The following is a 21,959-nucleotide window of genomic DNA, read 5'->3' as shown; positions in this document are numbered from 1 at the left end:
GTATTTTTTATTTAGTTTTTAATGCCTTCACTTTAAGTAAAACCACTGCAATCCACCCCGACAAGTTTATAATTTACCACCTTAAGATGATTGGCAAAATATCATCCTTCTATGAGTATAGAATACGTGCTAAATAATATTGACACTAAATCCAAAAAAATGGATTTTATTTCTAAAAAATATACATTTTTGATTTATATATATACTTGCTAATATACCTAATATATCTACGGTCTTTATTTTCTTATTTATTCTATTCTCATTTATCATTTTTGAAATTCTCTCCTAGTGCCTAAAAACTAAATGCAACAGCCATTTTTCAGTGCCATTCCTATAGCTTTTAGGTTGAGTTTTTTTAAAACTTCACTTTTAATTAATTCTTTGAGCTACAACCAGGTTAGTTAGTTGGTCTTTTTCCGGGAGCTTTAAGCTCACCACACTCTAGGGGACATAAAGCTAGCCAAGGGCGGATCCAGGGGGGCAAAGGAGGGCTGAAGCCCCCCTTCAGCAGAAACAAAAACAAAAAACAAAACAAAACTGAAGAATTAGATGCTTTTTTATTGTTTTCCGTAGTGTTGACGGAAGAAACTCAATTAGTCCTCCCCCGAAAATTTTGGCTGGATCCGCCCTTGTTAGCAGGGTCAAGTCGCAGGAATTTGAACTCGAAGCGAGGACAAAACTATTCATATTATTGTCCCCGCTGCGAAAATATAAACTATATATTTATGGTCACATCGTTCTTTATAATATAGCTCTCTCTCAAATGGCAGTGTACATTAAGAGTCCTGCCCCGCCCCCCACCGCTTCATACCCGTTAGTGTGTGTTACTCAGCCACGCCCGTATCTCTCATAGCGGTAATACGTAGGGGGTGGGGGTTGAGGGTAGGCTCCTAAATATACAGGCGGGTAGTTATAGACGATAGGAACTCTGTTGTTATAATAACCGAAAGAATCCTGTCCTGGTGCTGTAGCAGTAGCAGGTTTGTTATAGTATTTGCTATAATAAGCTGGTTTAAGGGGGTCGTGCGTATTCTGAGCCCTTGGATCATGGTATGCAGTACTTGGCATAGAACGAGGCTTGTAGTAAGATGGTTTAGGGGGATACTGGAGGCTGTTGACTCTTGCATTACGATATTTGATTGCTGCCAAGTTTTGAGCCCTTAATTGTGCTGCACCTTTGGAATAAGGCCTATAAATGCCTGGTCTTGGTAGATGAACAATGTTATCGCCTTCTGCGTCATTGTATTCAGCATCAGCTAAGTCCTTCGGGTTTATTGGAGGAGGTGCGCTCGGAAATTTGTCTTTAGCGGCCGACGAGGGTACGGAAACTGACTCGGGTGCCGGGACAGGCACAGGGGAGGGTACGGGAACTGGCTCGGGTGTCGGGACGGGCACAGGGGAGGGTACGGGAACTGGCCCAGGTGCCGGGACTGGTTCCGGAGAGGGTACGGGAACTGGTACGGGCGCTGGGACTGGCTCAGGGGAAGGCACGGGAACTGGCTCAGGTGCCGGGACTGGCTCAGGAGAGGGTACGGGAACTGGCTCGGGCGCCGGGACTGGCTGAGGGGTGGGCTCCGGAACTGGCTCGGGTGCTGGGACCGGTGCAGGAGGGGTTTCAGTTGGTTGGGTAGGTGGAAGTGGTCTGTTAGAGGGTGTAATACTGGTGGCAAATGGAGGTGAATTGGTTGGAAATCCCGTGACTCTGGGGGTAGAAGGTAGATGATCTGTCGGAGGTAATGTCGGTGTGGGTGATTCTTCTTCTTCTTCTTCTTCTTCCTCTTCTTCTCCTTCTCCGTCCGTCAAGGCGTAAACGCTAATACCTGAAGGATTATATTGTTCAAGCATTAAATCAGGGCATTTTATGCTCTTCATCAAATTTTCACGTTTTTCCACAAATGGTCGTATTGTAGGTTTGAGTTTTTGGACTTTTAAGGAAAGTCAGATTATTTTTATTTTCCTGGTTTCTCTCCTATGAATATTTCTCTCCTTATATATCCTAAATATTCGGGGGGGGAAACGTCCAATATTCTACATTGAACTCATATACATGTGGAAGGAACCCTCATAAGGGAAGAACCTAATGAATATCGATATACAAGGTACCAGATAACAGAGTCAAAATTTGATTTAGTACCAGACGTTTTGGACGAGATCACTTGGTGATACGTTGGTGATGACCAAAAATGATGGATATTGCTTTTAGCTTAATTCATTCTCTTTGGAATGTTACTTCCGCTTTTTTTAGTAGTTCTTTTGAAATCCAACGTTTGTTTGGCGGATACAGGCGGCAAAAACGTTGCTATTGGAGCTATTTATTCTATGGATTTTGATATGTATGGAGCAGAAATTTACGAATTGGGTGTAAAAGACAAGAATGATTTGATCAATGCCATAAACGTGTGAGCGTTTCTTTCCCTGTAAATTATAAATTATACATTAGTCATTTACTTAAAAATGTATTACCTTCATTATTTTATCTATTAATTTTTTTATTATTATATTATTAATTTCCAATAAAGAAACTTCTAATCTTATATATAATCAATCTTTCCTACAGCAACTTTGAAAGTGATGTGTGATGAACTATCGAATCGAAGCATTAAGTAAATACTAAATCTAAATAGCTTATAATGGTCAATTGAAAAACATCAAAATTTCTCCAACCCTGTCAACCGTTTTGCTACAGGATATGAAACTGAACTGTGAAATGATTGATCAAAACAGCTTCGAAACTTAATTTCAAAACGTTCAGTATAATAGTCCCCTTCACAGTTCCCTGCGCCATCTTGAAAGGTAGCCATGCCTTTGCATCGAAGAGAGACGAACGGTGAGCTTCCAATGCAATAGACTATTTCCTCAAGGTTGCGTGCGTATCCAAATTTAAGGAACTTGACGGACCACGATACCAGAACACGAGCTTTATAATGAGTATTATCATACATTTCTATGAATTTTTTTTCGATAAGAATTCATAAAATTTATTATTCCCCTCTTTAAATATAAAACTGGCTTCTCAATTTTACTGACTTTGCGTTTTTCAGTTTTTTGAGAAAACGGTCTATAGAGACATAAAGCCAAATGTAAATAATCGTCCAAGGTGTTTAGAAAAATGTCGCTATCATGCATTGCCAGCTAAGCTCACCGTTCGTCTCGATTCGATGCAAAGGCAGGGCTACCTTTCAAGATGTCGCTGGGAACTGTGAAGGGGACAATTCAACATTCATTTGACTCAGTTACGGAAGGAACAATTTGAATAAAGAAAAGTCAGTGATTTAGTCTATTAAGACTGCTTGTGTACGGATGAAGGCATTTTACAATGAATTCTACTCGAAATATTACTTAGTAATTACGATATTACATTTTCCTACTGGAAATAACCTTCTTTTAAATCGTTCTGACATTATTAATCATTAATTAATGTTAGTTAATGGTTATCTTTAGTGTCCGTGTGCACGTCATCATGTACGTCATCGATGTGGTCACGTTTGTAATAAGTATAACTTAGAGGATTAGGTTGAATCAGCTTGTTATAGAAAGATGGGTAAGCGTTATACGAGGCATGCACTGTCTCTCTATTCAGTGGTCGTGGTGGTGGCTGTAGTTGTTCGTCATGCACTACATTAGTAAGAAGAAAGAAAATTATTCATTAGTATTGCCAACAAGTCATGGTAATAAGTTCATAAATAAATATCAGTGTAGGATCCAGGAATTTCAAAATTGGGGTTCCAAAATGACCGCAGAAATGGTAAGATTGGCTTCACAAAGGGGGCTTCCAATTTCATTCTTTTGAGAGTAAAGAACACGATTGCCTCCACAAGATCTCACAAAAAGTGGTTCCATGGAGCCCACGGAAGCACCCCTTGCATCTGCTTCTGAATACGTCAATTTTAAAAATCGGTGTGGGATTCAAAGAGGTTATATAATAGAAGTTAAGACCTAGGGGGTGTTATGGGTAAACAGTTAATGGAGCTAATACATTATGCACATTGCAGTTTTGCAGCTATTGAACAAAGATTCAAATTACCTAACAAAGCATTTCGTCACTCTTCATGCCTGTGTATTTAGTCCAAGGGTTAATTGGACATTGAGGTTGCGGAGCTATTGGTAAAAGGGTCATGAATGAATGAATAAATGAAGGAGGGAAGGAAGGAACAAACAAACGAACGAACGCCGAAGGCATGAATAAATTAATAAACAAATAAATGAATAAATGAATAAATAAATGAACAATATTTTTTAGCTAAATATGGAAATCATATTGAAAAGTATCTAGTTATTTCATTTGCATAATTTAAGTTTTAATTAAGGCTCATTTTTGTAGTACTTTTGTCGTGTTCCAGTGGAAGCTACGACTTACGTGTACATTGGCCAGCGGTCATGACGTGTCCAGGTATGCACTGACAGGAGCCTTGGGTGCAGGTTGAGTAGGTTGGACAAGTAACTGGACAATGAGAATGGCGTACTGCAATTAGAATGACAGGACATATCGAGATTAAGACTTGCAATTTCAAGATAACGATCTACTATACAAATGGAAACGACAATCATGAAACAGGTAACTTAATTAGTAATATCTATGATATGAAAATATCATAAAACGTCGGCTTCCACACTCTTTAAACGTATGTGTAAAAAGTACAAATAAAAAGGTCGAATAAAACGGATTTTATCGATACCATAGTCAGGGCAAGGCTAACTCAAAGATTGAATTAAATCTTAGCTTGTTAGGTTTTGCGTAAGAAGAAAAATTTGGATAAACTCTAAATGCAAATTGAATTTTGCTGTAACATTTCAAAAGAGTGCCTCTTTCTCCACTAACTAAAATGGATTTACAGCTGTTAGCTTGAACATCGATACAGGAATATATAATAATGATAATAATAATAATCATCATCATCATCATCATCATCTTTATTTCTACACGGAGTTTCATCATACAATATGCTTTAACAAATATAATGGATTTACAACCGTTAGTTTGAACATTCCATTGATATGACTATATCACTACTAGACAAACCTTTAACACACTCATATCCAGTTCCAATGTAACCAATTCGACATTTGCATCTCCCGTGAATACAGACAGCGTGAACGTCGCATTTGGAGCATTTATCGACTAACAAAACAATAATCAAAGCAATATTCTGTTTAGAAGGTAGCTTGTTATTGTGTTCTTAATGTTTTTTCTTCTTCTGTACGTTATCATATATTTATTATATTTATTCATTCAACACTTTTATTATTAAAAGGATAAAGTCAGGTCCTTAGATAAGTGAATTTCTTTCTCAAGAAAACATTATTTGTTGGTGATATTTTGATAAAGATGCGGTTATAAATGAAAATGTATGTGAATAAAAACGAGCGCAGTCTTTTGTTTTATCTTCCCAAGGGCAAAACAGAAACAAAAGAGTTACGTTTGAACCTGAAGAGCGAAGAGCTCTGCCTTTTTAACTATAGATCCCTGGCAGAACGTCAGAATGCGGCCCAATTTGGAGTACACAATAGGTTCTAAGTCTCATGAGATTGAATCTTTTGTTGTGTCCTCCAAATTGAGCTGCTTTAACGTAATTTCTTTGTTTTAGTAGCTAATAGATCTCTTGTGGGATGTCAGGCGTTGAGGATATTGCTACCCGAAAGAAAAACTAGTTTTCCAAAGGAAGCAATACAGGAGAACCCGAGCAATACAGGAGAACCAAAAAGCAACTCTACTCGAATATGATGTCGAGTTTTTGGGATCACACCGCTGATCACAGTGGTGCGAGGCAGCGCATTAGCAGCGCACATCTCTCGGTATAACTAAAAATGGTAAACAAGCATTACCTTCACAGTGCGCGCCGGTGTACTGCACGTCACACCGACAATCATAACTGTTCAACACAGAAGTGCAAGTGCCACCATTCAGACATGGATTAGGATGGCAGTGATCGATGGGTTTGGTTTCTGGAGAGTAAAATTAAGGTGTCAAAATGAGACAATTCTGTATATTATATTCGTTGCAAACGGAGCGTGAAGCCCCCAGGCCCTTGAAAATGTTATTACTTCCGACAATTAAATGTCATGGCAACATCATTGACGTCCCCAAAACCCTTTTCTTCGCGATGGCAAATTGCGATTCCGCGCGTTAGATTGAGAAGCACTGTATTTTGTAAGTTAAATAAATTACTTGTGTTCATCATATAATGATTTTATTCATAAGCTGGGAAAGTACAGTAAAAAATTTATTCATCATTTGTCTCTAGCTAAAAGGAACTCGGAAAATAAAATTTCCTACCAGGGAATCTGATTCTTTTCTGTTTTTCTATTAGCCAGAGACAAATGATAAATAATTTCTATACTCGTGTTCAGTTCGTTTAGTTTATACTTACCGTTCATTTGTTCACAGCGAGGTCCATAATATCCATTTTGGCAGATGCAGTATGGTTTGTGATTGCGTGCTTCACATATACCGTTGTTCTGACAATAGTCATCAGTACAGACAGCTGTTGGAAACACAATTCAAAAGGATTCAATGGGAAAAGTAAGTCGGCACCGTGCGCTTCATGTGCGCAGATTCATTTGCGCAGATTCATTTGCGCAGATTCCTTTGCGCAGCTTTGTTTGCGCAGCTTCATGTGCAAAGCTTCCAATATCGTACCCAGAGCCTTTATTTTTTACTGCGCATGCTCGACGAAATAGATATTTATTTCGTCGAGCATGCGCAGTTACTAATGAATGCTCTGGGTACGGCATTGCGCAGCTTCATTTGCGCAGCTTCATTTGCGCAGCTTCATTTGCGCAGCTTCGTGTCATCGAAGATTGATTTGAGATTGCATGCAAGAGGTCGTGGGTTAATTTTTTGTCTCAGAGAAGAATTTGTGTGACTGAAAAACAGCACAAGGAAACTTCAAGGTAAAAGGAAATAAATTCATCTTTTACCCCGAAGATACCGTCACGGCCACGTTCACATGGCGTCACGTCACTTCACGTCACGTCACGTCGGTTTTTGACTAGCTATCACTTGGAATGATTTTACTTGGCCAATGAAAATAAAAAATATAGTAAGCATAAAACACAATAGTAGACACTAATTCCACTGTTTTCTTTTATTTTACTTGGACTGTTAGTCACTAATTAAACAACTTTGCTTCACAGGCCAAGTAAAATCATGTGCCTTATTCACGCGGCAGCCTTGTTGGTTGCAACAATAGATTCTACCACGCGTGGTCTCGCATACAAGAGTTTGAGAATGAGTTTATGCGAATGAAACAAAGGTTTTTATTCTCATGAGAATAAACATGGCTCCCGTGGTCCATTCCATCATTGGTTTAGCATCATGTGCGTTTAATTAAAAACAGGTTATCCATTACTCACGTTCTTCACAAGTGACACCTTTCCAGTCATTTGTACATTCACATGAGAATGTTCCTTCAGACATGGATTTGCACACACCACCATTTTTACACGGGTTTGAATCACATGGATTGGAAGATCCTGAGATGAGATGGAAAAAAAAGAGTCAAATAAAGAATTGCCTGGCGAAGTAAAAAATAAGGGTAAATTATTGAGAGTAATTCATTTCTTGGAATCAATCAGCTGAATGAATGGATCTCATGAAGACAGGCAAACACTGCCCGTCATATGCAATCAGCCAGAGAGTATTCCATTTCTTGGAATCAATCAGCTAAATAAATCTCATGAATCTCATTACCAGTCTATAATGCTGTATTGCAAACTTGCCATTCAGCTAATAAAAATTCCACAGACCGGAAGTGACGTCATTTAACAACAACGTATACGTGTAATGACTTACTTCCCGGAATGCAGCCAGTGTTAGTTTTCACATAGCCCTCGTATGGACAATAGCATTCTCCTTCGAGGTCGCATTTCTGTGAAACCTCTGGTGGTTGGGCGTTCTTGTTTCCTTTTGGACAAGTGCATTCTAAAGATAATGAAGTACAAATTAAGATCAATATTTTCTAGTCGGTACATATTTCATTTCTGGATTCGTATACCTTGTTTTTCGTCTACCACGACTCACTTTATTTCTGTGAAGGGTGACAGTAATTTTCGGACTAATTTAGGGCGCTTTCCATTAATTTGAACCGATTGGTCCGAGCGCCCACGTTTATTAAATGGTACGTATTAATATCTAGAATTGGTTCGGACCGCGTTGGTCCATTCATTCATTCTTCTTCTCCCTTTTTTTTTTTTTTTTTTTTCCTCTCTCTCCTTTTTTCTTTCCTTTTTTAAATCCTTGCCGGAAAAAGCATAAACATCTTACATTAACCATTCATTCTTATCCTCTATTTTTTTCTTCCTTCTTACTCTCCCTCTATCTCCTTTCCGTCCCTCAAGTTCCAAAAAGCTTAAACATTTAGGAAATCACACAAAAATTGTCATTTACCTTTGCATGTCTTCCCATTGTATTTTCCCTTGCATTTACATACAGCTTTTCCATTATCATTGATGCACGTTCCACCATTATGACAAGGGTTTGATTGACAGGGATCAATCACTGAAACACGTTAAAAAACAGCAAGTGTTATTCATGCAAGTCTTTGCTTTTGTTTGAGAGGCAGCATTCCTTGTTGGCCAACGCTGATGTCACTTTAGGAACGCAGGCACGAGACAAAGTACATTCATATATTCCAGTGAATGTGCATGTGTAATTTAAAAGTCTCTATTGTTGTAGTCGGGCATTCCTTATTTGAACATTGATATTTGATGTTTTGACACTGAAACAAGACTAACCAAGGCGTCACCAAGATCACAGCCGTAATTTACCAATTCTAAGTAAGGGCACAGCTCAAAATCTTAGAGTAACGGGATAAAAACCCTTGAATTAAGGAAGAAACCTAACAAACGCTGCTTACATGTGATGTCGAGTCCAGGAATCTAACTCGAGACTTCAGAGAGACTCTATTCTGAGTGTTTTTTTTTTCATATTTACTATATATATTTCGTACTTAGTTCACAATTCGTTCCAGTGTGACCGCCTTCACAGATACAACGTGTGGTCCCATCTTCAGCTGCAACACATTTGCCATTATTTTGACACGGATTCGGCAGACATGGATTTTTTTCTGTTGAGGTAAGCACCAAGAGATACATGAATACTATGAATAGTTGAGTAATATGAGCCAATCAATCAATCGAAGACTCTATTTAAACAGGGTGGCCCATTCAGCTACCTGTCTGATATCCAAAGGGCCCTGTAAAAGTGATACTGTGATTAGAAGTGTGTCAAGTGACAGATGGAAGGGAGAGGTACAGCTAAGCAGGAGAAATGTGTCGGGGAAGGCCTGGGATGCTATTAGCCATTATTCCAAGGTTACGAAAAAGACTGGGTCGAGTTGACATTGCAGTGCATTGTGGGTCATATTTCCATGATGGTGTCTATTTCGTCCCTAAACAGTCCCACAATGCACTGCGAATCAAACTATATAAATTCGAATTATTATCATTATTATTACTATTATTATTATTATTATTATTATTATTATTATTATTATTATACGCCCTTTTATTAAACAAAGCAACTAAGCAAGGACTAATGTGATAATAATATGGTTGGCAAATTATCATCGCAATGCTAATGCTTGTAAACACCAACTATTGTTATAAGGCATAATGAAGAAAATATGCTAGCAACCAAGCTACTCCACATAGTATCATGTTTAATTTCTAAGAAAATGTCCTATGACTAATATAATATTGTTTTTACTAACCTTCACAGTGTTTTCCCGTTGTTCCTGGCTGACATGTGCAGTCATACTCCCCGCCTTCCAGCTCCTTGCACACACCATTGTTCTTACATGGATTTGGATGACAAGGATGAGGGATTTCTGTCAGAAAACACGTTTCAATTCAAATAATTAGTTATTAACCACGTGCAGCATACGAACAAACATCGTATGAGTATCAGTGTTTAGTCTGTCAATCGACATCTATATTAGTGCAAACCGGTATAGAGGTGTTGCACCACCACGTGACGGCAGCCATGTTAGATGGCATAAGAATACAATCGTTTCAAATAAGAATTCAATTTCCATCTAACCAGAGGTAGTCCAACCTGCATTATGGATGTGGGCAGGTGATGGTGCAAAACCTTTATAGGGTAGATTTCGTATGACTGTGAAAAGCTCGGTGCCGTTTGCGTGCCTTGCCAAGACGGTCACACTTTTTTTTCTTTTCGCAATGTGATTAGTCTAGCTTACTTATGTCCGCCCCGTGTTCGTGCCGTTTTTTAATATTTTTGAGCATCATAATACTGAAGGAAGCAAAAATTGGGGATGGGTTTGACTTACTTCTACAATGGAATCCGTCTCCAAAGTAACCATCAATACAGATGCACGTATCGTTGAGACACTTGGCGTTGACGTCACAATGTTTACAAATATCCTCTGAAAATATAAGACGGAGTTATATGGTTTGTTTGTTTGCATGTTTGCTTGCCAAAATTCAATAGCGACAAATGCTAACATTATAATTGACTTTCTCAACAAACAAAATAATATTCAAATGTCATTACGTTCGCAGTTTGCTCCCATGAACCCAGCTTTACACAGACACAAATAGTGGAGGTAGCCTGAGTCCCAGTTATCAGGGTAAGCGCTGTAACCGCTGTAAGAGTCAACGCAGACACCATCGTTCTCGCACGGATGATTATAACATGGATGAGGTACTGTTAAGAAAATAAATTAGATATAGACCATCATAGATGCAGCATCTTGGAATGCAGCTCAATCTGGGGGACAAAATAATGGTTTCAATTCTCAGGAGATTGGAATGCTTTGACGTCACATGCAAGGGGTCTATAAAAAAATCGGATGCAGGGATGCAAAGCGGAATTTCTTTAGAAAATCAATAAAAATAATGATGATGATAAAAATGATAATAATTTATGATTTTATATAACGCTCTTTTCCATATGGATATGTTCAAGGGCGCTTTGTAATGAGTAATGAATGAGAACGTAAGTACAGTTTCAAACATTTTTACACATGGCGCCCGGTGTCTAAGTTTCCTTTTTATTCACTTGTCGTAACTTGGTATTTCCATATTCCAGTTTAAACAACCGCTCCGAGAGTTAAACGAGAAAACAATCAGATGGAATCTTCTAGAGAGGGCATATGTTTTGTCGGTCTTTTGGGGAAATAAATGTTGAAGGGGAAAAGGCTTTTTTCTTCTTCAAGAAGCACGGGATATCTGTAAGGCTCGTGGCATATGCAATGCAAATCATTAATTCAGTTTGACATAATTTACCTTCACAAATGTGTCCTCTGTAAAGTGGAGGACAAACACACTTATAATGACCAGAATCGACGCGACAATGTCCTCCATGATGGCACGGGTTGGGATGACACACGTGAGCTATAAGAAAGCATTTCATTAGGTATTCATTTGCAGAAGAAATTTTGACAAAATCACCTCACTAGAGGCAAACACCATATCTAAATTATAAGGTCTTCTAACAAGCTGACAAACGTATTTGCTGTTATGCAATTTTTTTCCCATTACAGACCACTACATTCCCCAAGAGTATCCTTCCTCGGATAAACGGTCGCCGATTAGGAAACACATGTATATTAATATAGATTTAGTCATACTCTTACGAAGGCGGTCCAGTTTAGCTGAGGCTATTTTAAGTGGAGGCCTGTGTTACAACTCAAACAAAGAATCTTATTCTCAAGGGAATGACACGTGGTCTGTGTAATTAGAAACAAATTCACCATGACGAAATAGGTCTGTTCTTGAGTAAGTCAACTTACATTCACAGTTTCTGCCAGTGTATCCTACTCTACAAGAACACTTGTATCCAGTCTCACTTTCGTGGCATGTTCCAGCATTCAGACATGGGTTGACGTAACATTGAGCGGGCTCTGTTGGAAAATAATTGCATCACAAAAAAACTTTATTAATTTACTGATTTTCTTTTTCTCTTTTCAAGCCCATCGAGACAACAGTCGCGATAGGGAAATCGGGCAGTACTGTCGTCACTTAAAGTATGTAAAGTTTCCGTACGATTCATTTGATAGGTGGGAGTCTTTTGCCCAATTTTTCGATCAGCACGTAGCAATGACAACATTGGTAACAGAAGCAGACGTAGTTTGCTGTAGTTTAAATAATCTTTAACGTTTAAGCCATTCGTGCATTAGTTGTTTTCTTTCCCTGGTCAAACAATACGAGAAAAATTCGCCTAATACAAACTTTTGTATATCTCCAATGGTTTTATTTGTAAACACGACGCGTTTGCAAATTTCCCGCCAAACTTCCGAGCATGCGCAGTACGTTTTTCACCCGTGTCTAGCACTAGATAAAATGACAGCATTGCTATACCTGTACACAAAGTTCCCTTGAAATTTGGCGGACATACACACATGTATTTGTCTCCCGCAATTTGCTGACACGAACCACCATTTTTACAAGGGTTAGGATTACAGCGATTAAAACCTGTAAAAAAATGAATTATACTTAAACCGCGATTACACGGAGCAAATTTTGCAACTTGTCTAGCAACAGGGTTGCAGCACAAGTTGCAAGAGTACGGAGACGCAATCGTTGCCAAAAGAAGAAACAAATTCTACAAAATGCAACGATTGCCACAACTTATCGTGCAATATTTTTTTCAAATTGCGCTGCATCTACACGCTACAATGCTCCATGCAACTTTTTTAGCAATGCCGTTGAGAAACAAGATGCAGAGAAAATTGTTCGATGTAATTACAGATTAAGACGACCTACCGATCACTTTTACTCATGAAATAAAGACAAACACACGAAGCTCTATAAATTACGATATAAATTATTCGCCGCCATGTTTAACCCCGGTCGAGCCATAATACCTTGCGATTCAAGATGGCCGCCGTATCGTTGTAGAAGTCTACTCTCGGTGCAATTTTTAATAATTTAGAATACAGCCAAAGCCTTCTTGCTCTTCTCACTACATATACCTTCACAGTGTTCACCAGTGAAACCCTCCTTACAGTCGCACAAGAATCCTGTCTCTGAGTCGGTCTTGGTACACGTACCACCGTTCTTGCATGGACTTGGGTAACACGGGTTGGAATCTAGAATTTTTTAGTATTTAAAGGCATTATATTATCAATCAGTAGCATCAAATCTATACAAAAATAAAGATTTTTTTATGGAATGAAGAAGGAGCAAAGCTACCGAAACCTATCAATATATACACTCGTTAACGTTTTTTGTGGGGAAGAAAATTTAAAGCAAACTAAATAAAGATAGGATCTACTATCATTTATTTGTCATTTATCTCTTTTACTCCGACGAAGGACTAGCGTCCGAAACGTCAGTAAGTTTTTTCATCTTTTCACGGTGCATAATTTACCTTTTTATCATTACTGTTTCATTAGAAACACCGACACAGCTCACACTAGTTTTTAGCTAGTTATCTCTTCTTATTATCCATTTTAGTTAACTAACTATCACGAGTGAAGTAAAACCACTCTATACAGATGCATTCTATGAAAACTAGTCTTAAGGGTGAACTAAGTCACGAAGTATCATGTGATACTTACTCTCACAGATTGTACCAAGAAAGCCCTTTGGACACACGCATCTAAAGGAATCGAGTGTCTCCACACATGTAGCTCCATTCATACATGGCTCTGATGAACAGTAGTTGTGAGCTACAGAAAAGAACAGAAATGGTGTCAGAAATGATAGGGCAGAAAAACGGTTTTTGGCCTTTCGCCATAAGGACAGCTTTACGTTTTTAAGCTCAATATTTTGTAAACACGCTCTTTTGGAGCCAAAAAAAAACAAAATATCAAATGCGACCAAAATTTATTGAATGCGTATTTGAGTTACAAAGCCATGTACTTTGGGAGAGGTGACATTTTGATCAGCAGAAAAACTGACATTTTCGTGAATACTAATAAGTAGATTTACTCTAATTTGACAAAATTTCGTCCACAAGTTTCGAGCAGCAGTGACACAAATGAAACACTTGAAAATTTGGAGTATTAAACTCAGTTAGATAAAAAATCGTGAAAGTAGCGGGCTTGTCGTTTTTCTGCCCTGTCGTCAGAAATATCTAAAATTGTTCCATTTCAGACCACGTGTCATTCCCCAGAGTATCATTTCTTTGTTTAACGGTTGCGCATGAGAAGACACATGAATATGGATACAACTCAAATAAAGAATCGTATTCTCAAGAGAATAATACGTGGTCTATAGTTATTGTTGTGAGGTTACCTTCGCAGTTCTTCCCTCGTAGTTGCTTAGGGCAAATACAGAAGTAGTCATGCGGTAGCCGTACCCATATGCCACCGCCTTGGCAAGGATTGAGGTGATCTAAAAAAACAAAGGCGTTAGGAAATTTATCTGTTAAAATCGAACAAATACACATCAGCTATAGACCCTTCATGTGACGTCAAAGCAACAAAAGAATTCTAATCTCCTGAGAATTGGAACCTATTGTTTTCTCTCTCAGAAGTACTGCAAGGGGTCTATTGAATCTAAGTCAGGATACGCTAACTCACAGATTGAGCCCTGAAACAGCCTCTAGGCTGATTTTAGTTGGGGCACGGCTAACTTACAGATCAAACCCTGCAACAACCTCTGGGTTGAACTAAGTCGTGGCACAGAACGAACAGGAATTTAGTTTTCTGGAGGGAAGAAAACAGGGAACCCGGAGAAAAAACCTTGACTCATGGTGAGAGGCGGACGCCAAACAAATTTAATTCAGCCCATAAAAGACGAATTACTTTGCTTCTCTTCTTCATTGCACAAAAACTGCTGAATATACTTCGCACTTCAGGCTAAATTTTCAAAGAAACCTGCTAATAGTAGGGTGCCATGTCATGTCTCCGCCCTAGTGGGGGCATTTTTCAAGGGTCATAAAATTCACTTTTCACCTTTTTGAAGTTCAAAAAAGTAGCGTATAGTAGAAATTAGTAGAATCGCTCTTTTACATGTGTATATATTTGCATCGTACTTTTAAAAACGTATTTGAGTGAGTACTTGAAAAAATCAGACGTATTCAAAAGAATAATCACTCACAATTTCTATAGAAATGAATAGCACAACAGATAATATTATAAGCAGGTATATAACGGGGAAAATAGAAGATATTTTGTCTATAATTTGTATATAAGTAATTTTATATACTCACATGGATGTCGCATATGATAATGAGAGACATGATAGCTGGGAGGAACTCCAACAGGCACAGGGACAGGCTTAGGTACAAACTGTACGGACAGAACGGGGAATGGTTTGGGTACATAATGAACTTGATGATGAAAGAAAGGTTTCTCGATGACATGACTGAGAGGAGGTGGTCCAGGAAAGTTGACTGAATGTTCCGGTCCAAAAAACTGCCTTCTTTCTCCCTTTGTTGACTCGGTCTTCTCCACCGCAAATTTTTTGGATTTGTCTTCGTGTTTTTCGTTTGCTTGTTTAGATTTCTTGACCTCCTTATGGTCGTTGTCCCCGGCGTGGTCGGGGTTTGTCGATGTCTTAGATTTATGTTCATGAGAAATTACGTTTTTAAACAAACTAAAACAGACTACAAGCACGATGAATGACCAATATATCCGTTTAAACATTTTGCTTTCTTTAGCGTTTCTTGTAACGCTAATGAGTTACCTTATCCATTATAATATAATAAAAACAACGACAAGAGAGTTTTGAAGTGAATTATTAAACACGTTTGGGTTTGGAAGGTGGTTTGGTGGGTTGTCTGTAAGTCAACAGGTTAACGAATTCAAGAACAATGACCCTTAACGTCATATTAATTGGAGCTCAAACTAGCCAATCAAATCCCTTAGACAACGTCCTTTACTAAGATATCTACAAGATTTGTTTATTTTTGGTATTATCATAATGAACCATCTCTTGAAGATTTCAAGATTTTTGATCTGAAAAAAATTAGGTTTAAATTTAAGTGGTAATATCTCAAATCAATCATTTTAAAAGATTTATATTGAGATTAAGCGTTAAATTATTGCAGCAAAAAACTATTATCCGAATTGTATGGTGATTTTATTAAACCGGGGGGGGGGGGGGGGATGTTTAATATATTTTAGCTTTATTGAAATAATGGTTCCAAAATAATTTCAATTTTTATGGCCCTTTTCCAAATTTGAATTCCCCTTCGATGTCAAAATTCTACTTGATTTCAAGGCCGGCTGTTCTAAGTCAGGGCCTGGCTAACTCACATTTCAAACATATAACAAACTCTGGGCTGATCAAAATCAGGGCATGACTAACCTACAGAAGGAATTGGAATTTAGCCTGCTGACTGAGTTTTGTGTATCTAGGAGAACCCGGATAAAAACCCTCAAGTTAATGGAGAAACCTAACAAACTCTACTCACATGTGATGTTGAATCCCAGGAATCGAACCTAATTTAGACCCAGGAGAAAAACCCTCGAATCAAGGGAGAGACCTAACAAACTCTACTCACATGTGATGTTCAATCCCAAGAGACACCAAAGATGAGAGGCGAGTGTACTAAAATCGCTACGCCACTCTTGCCATGGATTTATATTAAAAGCTATGTTTATATATAGAAATATATTCAGCTTAATCGACTTGAGTTGTGATGTACTCATACAATTATTATACAGTGGATCGATATAGTAAAGTGTCAAAGTGTGTGGATTATATTCGTTCAATATAAACCATTTTACTCAAATAAAAGAGGCGTCGAGCGTACCGTACATAACATAAACATTATCATTATCTATTGATATCAATATAATACATATATAATATATATATTGGCATGCTTCCTTTTGACTTTCCATAAAATATCAGACAATTTACATAAGATAAACTTAGGGTTTTCTTGATTTTAATCTACGCCATCGCTCTATAGCTAACATTTTATACTATTTATTTTTTATTAGCATATTTGTTTTTTTATTTTTTTAATTATCTTGGTTTGTTTGCTATGTTTTTAGCAATTTTTATCTCTTGTTACATTCTCATTTTTACATTCTCAATTTTTATCTCTTGTTACATTCTCATTTGTAAAAATATTATTTCGTATTTATCTAAAGTCTTTTGGTAGATAAATATCGATCAGCCTAAATATACTTGGCTACCATGAATAAAGATCATCGCACAAAACAATACCTGTTGCTTTTATAAATGGAGACGTCTCGAAAAACTTTTTGAATCTGTTTGCGTTAGACAGTATCTCAGATATTATTTTGAAATAAAACTGCCATTTGCAAACAAACAAGATCTCTTAGGTTGTGAGCCTTGATATATGATGCTTAACGATCTGCAAACAACAAACCACTGTGTGAATAGGCTCTCCACTCTCGTTCTCCTGTCCTCCTGTTCTCTAGAAACCAAAGGGTTTATATAAAAAGGTCTCCTTGATAAATATATTACCATTTGCGAGCTACCATGAAGCGTGACGCGCCAAACCAGTTTTAAAACGTTTGAAACTTTTTTTTTTTTTTGCTAGTCAAAACTGTCAAGTTTGTGGCGACATAATTTCGAAACGGCGCGACAAACTTTTTCTTTTCTCGAAGAATCTTCAAAGTTTCAAGTAATATATTTATGCGAAAAGAATATATTTGTGTCATCAGTAAAGAATAAAGCATTTGATAAACGTAAGACATTAGGGAGATCATTGATATATTAAAAAAAAGTGATGGAGCCAAAATAGATCCTTGAGGAACCCCACATTTAATTGAAAGCTCAGTAAAAGACATATCCTTGCGGTTATTAAGGTAATTTCTTAGCCATCTCAAGTCTAATCCTCGTATACCATAATGCTCATGAAGTTTAGTAAGAGGTATTGAAGAAATAGAAAACGCGCGTGCGTGTGATGCGTTTTCTATTTCTTCTGCTTTATATAACGCAGGGGGTTGGCAGAACACGAAAGAAGTGTTAGGAGAAGAAGCTCGAAGCGCAGCGGAGTGCTTCTCAACACTTCTCGAGTTTTCTGCCAAACCCCAAGTGCTGTATAACTTCACACACCAAAGCAAAAATACAAATTACAATAATTGCTAAAATGCTTTAACTCAGAGAGCATTTTTGTATGAAATTATCGAAATTCTCCTGTCCTTCTATCCCCTTCTACCTTCCTCCCTTTCTCCCTTCCTCCCTTCCTCCCTTCCTCCCTTCCTCCCTTCCTTTATAAGAAGAAATATTTCATCATTATTATATAAAGGGTGTCTGTTTAATAGTCTACTTATTGTTCTTTAATTTATTTTAAAAGATCTAGACTGAAAACACACCGAAACATACACTTAGTTGCATAACACGAACACATCAGCAGAGCTGTAATATCAATATCGTGTCTAAATAGTATCATTTATTATCTTAATTGTTATGTGTGTTTATGGAAGTTTTATACTCTTTTATATGAGAAAACATATTTTTACGCTCGCTGGCAAAGCACATTGAAGATAGGGTTAGAGGCTTAGAACTCAAAACTCTCAGGAAATTAAAATAGACCCCTTGCAGGATAATCCCAATGCTGACAATTTAGAAATCAAAACAATAAAATTTTACTCTCATGCATGACAATTTAAAATCATTGCCTTGTCATCTGAATTGAGCAGCTCTGGTAATTGCTTCGAGGAGTTTATGGGGTTAATACTTGGAAATCCGCCTTTACTTTCTTTGCAAAAAAAAAGACATCTTAGTTTTCTCCATAATCGTTTTACCCAGCAATTTAAAGAAAAAAATTCACAAGTTTTCTAAATCCATTAGATTTCGTGAATTAAATTTATGCAATAAAGAGATTCTTCAAATTGTAAAGGTTCACTGTTTACATAAAGAGAGAGATAATCTGAGGATTTCCATTGAGATCAAGCTCAAAAGTAGAGCTTAGAACTCCTTTTGTATTTTCCCATTGAGACATTACCTTTTCAGGTCGAGATCCAATAGCTTTTTACTGATTTTGAATATGGTTCATTGTGCCTTAGCTTCGGTACAAACATCTTTTGTTCATCATGGCCTTTTATGGTGTTATTGTCAATACCTAAGCTAGACTGTAATGCATTTTGTTTATCGAACTAATAAAAGGCTATTACATTTTGGCTTTGGCTTTATACTGTTGCGCTCGTCCTTTCAGGCAGTACAGAGTCAAGTTGGTCAATCAAAAAATTACCGAATCCTTCTTCAAAGCTAAGGTAAGAAAAGCAGCAAGTCCCAATTGACAATTTCCTCAACTTTTTATGTTTGAGTAGCAGAAAGAGATCGGAGTATTTTCCCCAATTGGTGTAAGCTAGGCAAATGGAATTTCGTGCAAGGTGTGGCTTTTTACTAGATGTACAATATTCAGTGATGATTCTTTATGTGTTACATAATTGCTAGTTGTTTTTACAGTGAGGTCACCCGACCCATGGACACTTCGAGTTTTTTTCAGGTTATTATTGCTTGAACTTTAAATTTATTCAATTTTACCACTCTAAGATGGTTAGACGGAAAATTTTACTGGTCTAGAACCCTAATTTAAGGCACCGATAGACTGACTTAGAATTTGGAAGTAGATTTTTGTGTTTCTTTCGATATTTCAATATTACGATAGATTTTATATAGCCTGCTGTCTCGAAAGAAAGTGTGCAATTGCTCCCTGGGTGATGGGAATGATTTTAAACGACTTTGAGTCACTATTTCCTCGTTTTTCTCTACATCCTTATGACTATTATATAACTTTTTTTTTTTTTTTTTCAACTTCAGCCAGAATGATGTCCAAACAGCTGTTATTGGTTTTCCTGGTTGTGATGTTGACCGTATCTTTGTAAGTTCACTCAGCCATCACGTTGAATTCTAGTTCTCTTGAAGGACAATAAGGGCTTCAAAAAGTAATCCATCTTTTGAATTGACCATCAGCTTTTAATGTCAAAAATGTTAATGGATATGTTTGTAGCAGTCAACAAAAACCTGGAATTGAGTACAAATTATGGAAGAAGAGGCTTCAGTTCGATGATGAAGAATGTGGACCTACGGAATGCGTTGATAACGATGATTGTTGTGATGGATGGACGTGCCCAGACAACGGGTAAGTACGAGTACAATGAATATAAAGTTGATCAGTTACGAGATAGAAAAGAATAGCGCTGCAAAATGCTCTACCTCTCACTGCGCTGGCGATGACGCCGCTGAATAGTCGAACCGAGTCCCGGCCTCTTCATCATATGTGAAGAGGTTGCTTATTAGTTTCTTTAGTGGTTCCTTGGACCCAGCAATACATGTAAAGGGTTTTTATCCAGATTCTTGATGTAAAGGGATATTAATGGGCCAACTAGATTACTTTTAGCTGCTCAATAATGAGATTTTTTTAAAGAGAAGAAATTGATTTGTGATTTAGTGGCCTTCTGGCTTAGAACAATCCTAAAGTTGTTTTAGGGTTCTATCTGTGAGTTAGCCATGCCCTGAATTAGATCAGCCCAGAGGTACGTTGTTTCAGGGTTTGTTCTGTGAGTTAGCCATGCCCTGACTTAGATCAGCCCAGAGGTACGTTGTTTCAGGGTTCTATCTGTGAGTTAGCCATGCCCTGACTTAGACCAACCCAGCGGTTGTTACAGGGTTCTATCTGTGAGTTAGCCATGCCCTGACTTAGATCAGCCCAGAGGTTGTTTCAGGGTTCTATCTGTGAGTTAGCCATGCCCGAAGGTTGTTTCAGGGTATCGATAAATCAGTTTGATGCTTTTGGATTAACTCATGTTCTTTTTCACTTTTTTTCAGGGGGAGTTGTGAACATTAAACCTTAAAATCCATGCTGTCACGTGTGCCATCCAAGGATTGTATAAAACTCACCGTTCGGATAAAATGAATTTTAAAGAATAATAAATGATAATTAAGATAGATTCGTTATTCATTGGTTAAGATAGCTTAATGCATGTTTTATTTTTTTTATTATTACTACATTCTTTTCATTTAGTTTTCGGTGTATCGATAGTCACGTTATTTGAGACTTCTAATGTAGAAAGCCACATGCCAAATCTTTGGCAAATTTTAAAGGAAAAAAATTAAAATAAACTAATCGAACGACTTCAATTTCTAGTAACTCCGTTTTAATGTAATAGATTGTTAACTAGTTTTGGGTGCAAAAAGTAATGATATTACAAATAATATTATTGCAAAATTCGAACAAAAAAAAATTAAGGTGAAAAATACATTTTTCAAAAAGCATAGACTGTACCTCGTGTTTTTGATAAATCAGAACTTTCGAAAAAATCTTTTTTTCTTTTTTCAAAAATAACAGATTTTGAAAATTAATGAATATACAAATATTTTCAAAAGGTGTGAATTTGAGCCAAAATCGTTCAAAACCATGGGCTATAGTCCATGCTTTTTGGCCAAAAAGACACATTTTCCAGGTTTCATGATTTTTTCATACTTTTCAAAAAGTTGTGAAAAACACCCAAAATCCATCAAAACCATGGGCTATAGTCCATGCTTTTTGGCCAAAAACACCCATTTTTCAAATTTCATGATTTTTTCATTATTTTCAAAAATGTGTGAAAAACACCCAAAATCCATCAAAACCATGTGCTATAGTCCATGCTTTTTCGCCAAAAACACCCATTTTTCAAGTTTCATGATTTTTTCATAGTTTTCAAAAAGGTGTGAAAAACACCCAAAATCGATCAAAACCATGGGCTATAGTCCATGCTTTTTGGCCAAAAACACCCATTTTTCAAGTTTCATGATTTTTTCATTATTTTCAAAAATGTGTGAAAAACACCCAAAATCCATCAAAACCATGGGCTATAGTCCATGCTTTTTGGCCAAAAACACCCATTTTTCAAGTTTCATGATTTTTTCATTCTTTTCAAAAAGGTGTGAAAACACCCAAAATCCATCAAAACCATGGGCTATAGTCCATGCTTTTTGGCCAAAAACACCCATTTTTCAAGTTTCATGATTTTTTCATTATTTTCAAAAAGGTGTGAAAAACACCTAAAATCCATCAAAACCATGAGCTATAGTCCATGCTTTTTGGCCAAAAACACCCATTTTTCAAGTTTCATGAT

General features: G+C 37.3%; 1 protein-coding gene and 1 long non-coding RNA gene across 2 annotated transcripts; one reads left to right on the top strand and one right to left on the bottom strand.

Annotated features, from left to right (window-relative positions):
• Positions 1–211: 211 nt before the first annotated feature.
• On the bottom strand, positions 212–15,591 carry LOC116306791 (uncharacterized). Its single transcript, XM_089029028.1, has 19 exons — positions 15,122–15,591; positions 14,203–14,301; positions 13,524–13,634; positions 12,936–13,052; positions 12,322–12,435; positions 11,754–11,864; positions 11,248–11,355; positions 10,514–10,666; positions 10,290–10,385; positions 9,711–9,827; positions 8,949–9,065; positions 8,387–8,497; positions 7,793–7,921; positions 7,354–7,473; positions 6,369–6,482; positions 5,824–5,943; positions 5,021–5,119; positions 4,358–4,462; positions 212–1,820 (listed from the first exon to the last, which is right to left on the bottom strand). Exons 1-19 carry the CDS (start codon positions 15,555–15,557, stop codon positions 829–831), a joined length of 3,369 nt encoding a protein of 1,122 aa, XP_088885154.1. The 5' UTR covers positions 15,558–15,591; the 3' UTR covers positions 212–828.
• Positions 10,552–20,979, top strand: LOC116306793 (uncharacterized). The gene is made up of 5 exons (XR_004198319.2): positions 10,552–10,663; positions 19,052–19,109; positions 19,660–19,720; positions 19,850–19,981; positions 20,668–20,979. It is a non-coding gene; the product is annotated as an uncharacterized LOC116306793 (long non-coding RNA).
• Positions 20,980–21,959: the final 980 nt, after the last annotated feature.

This window comes from Actinia tenebrosa, unplaced genomic scaffold (assembly GCF_029948245.1).
Source record: "Actinia tenebrosa isolate PJP-AT-01 unplaced genomic scaffold, QUT_ActTen_1.0 PGA_scaffold13__45_contigs__length_12533684, whole genome shotgun sequence".
NCBI lineage: Eukaryota > Metazoa > Cnidaria > Anthozoa > Actiniaria > Actiniidae > Actinia > Actinia tenebrosa.
Note: the sequence above shows the minus strand (reverse complement) of the source record. Positions and strands in the feature narration are given on the sequence as shown.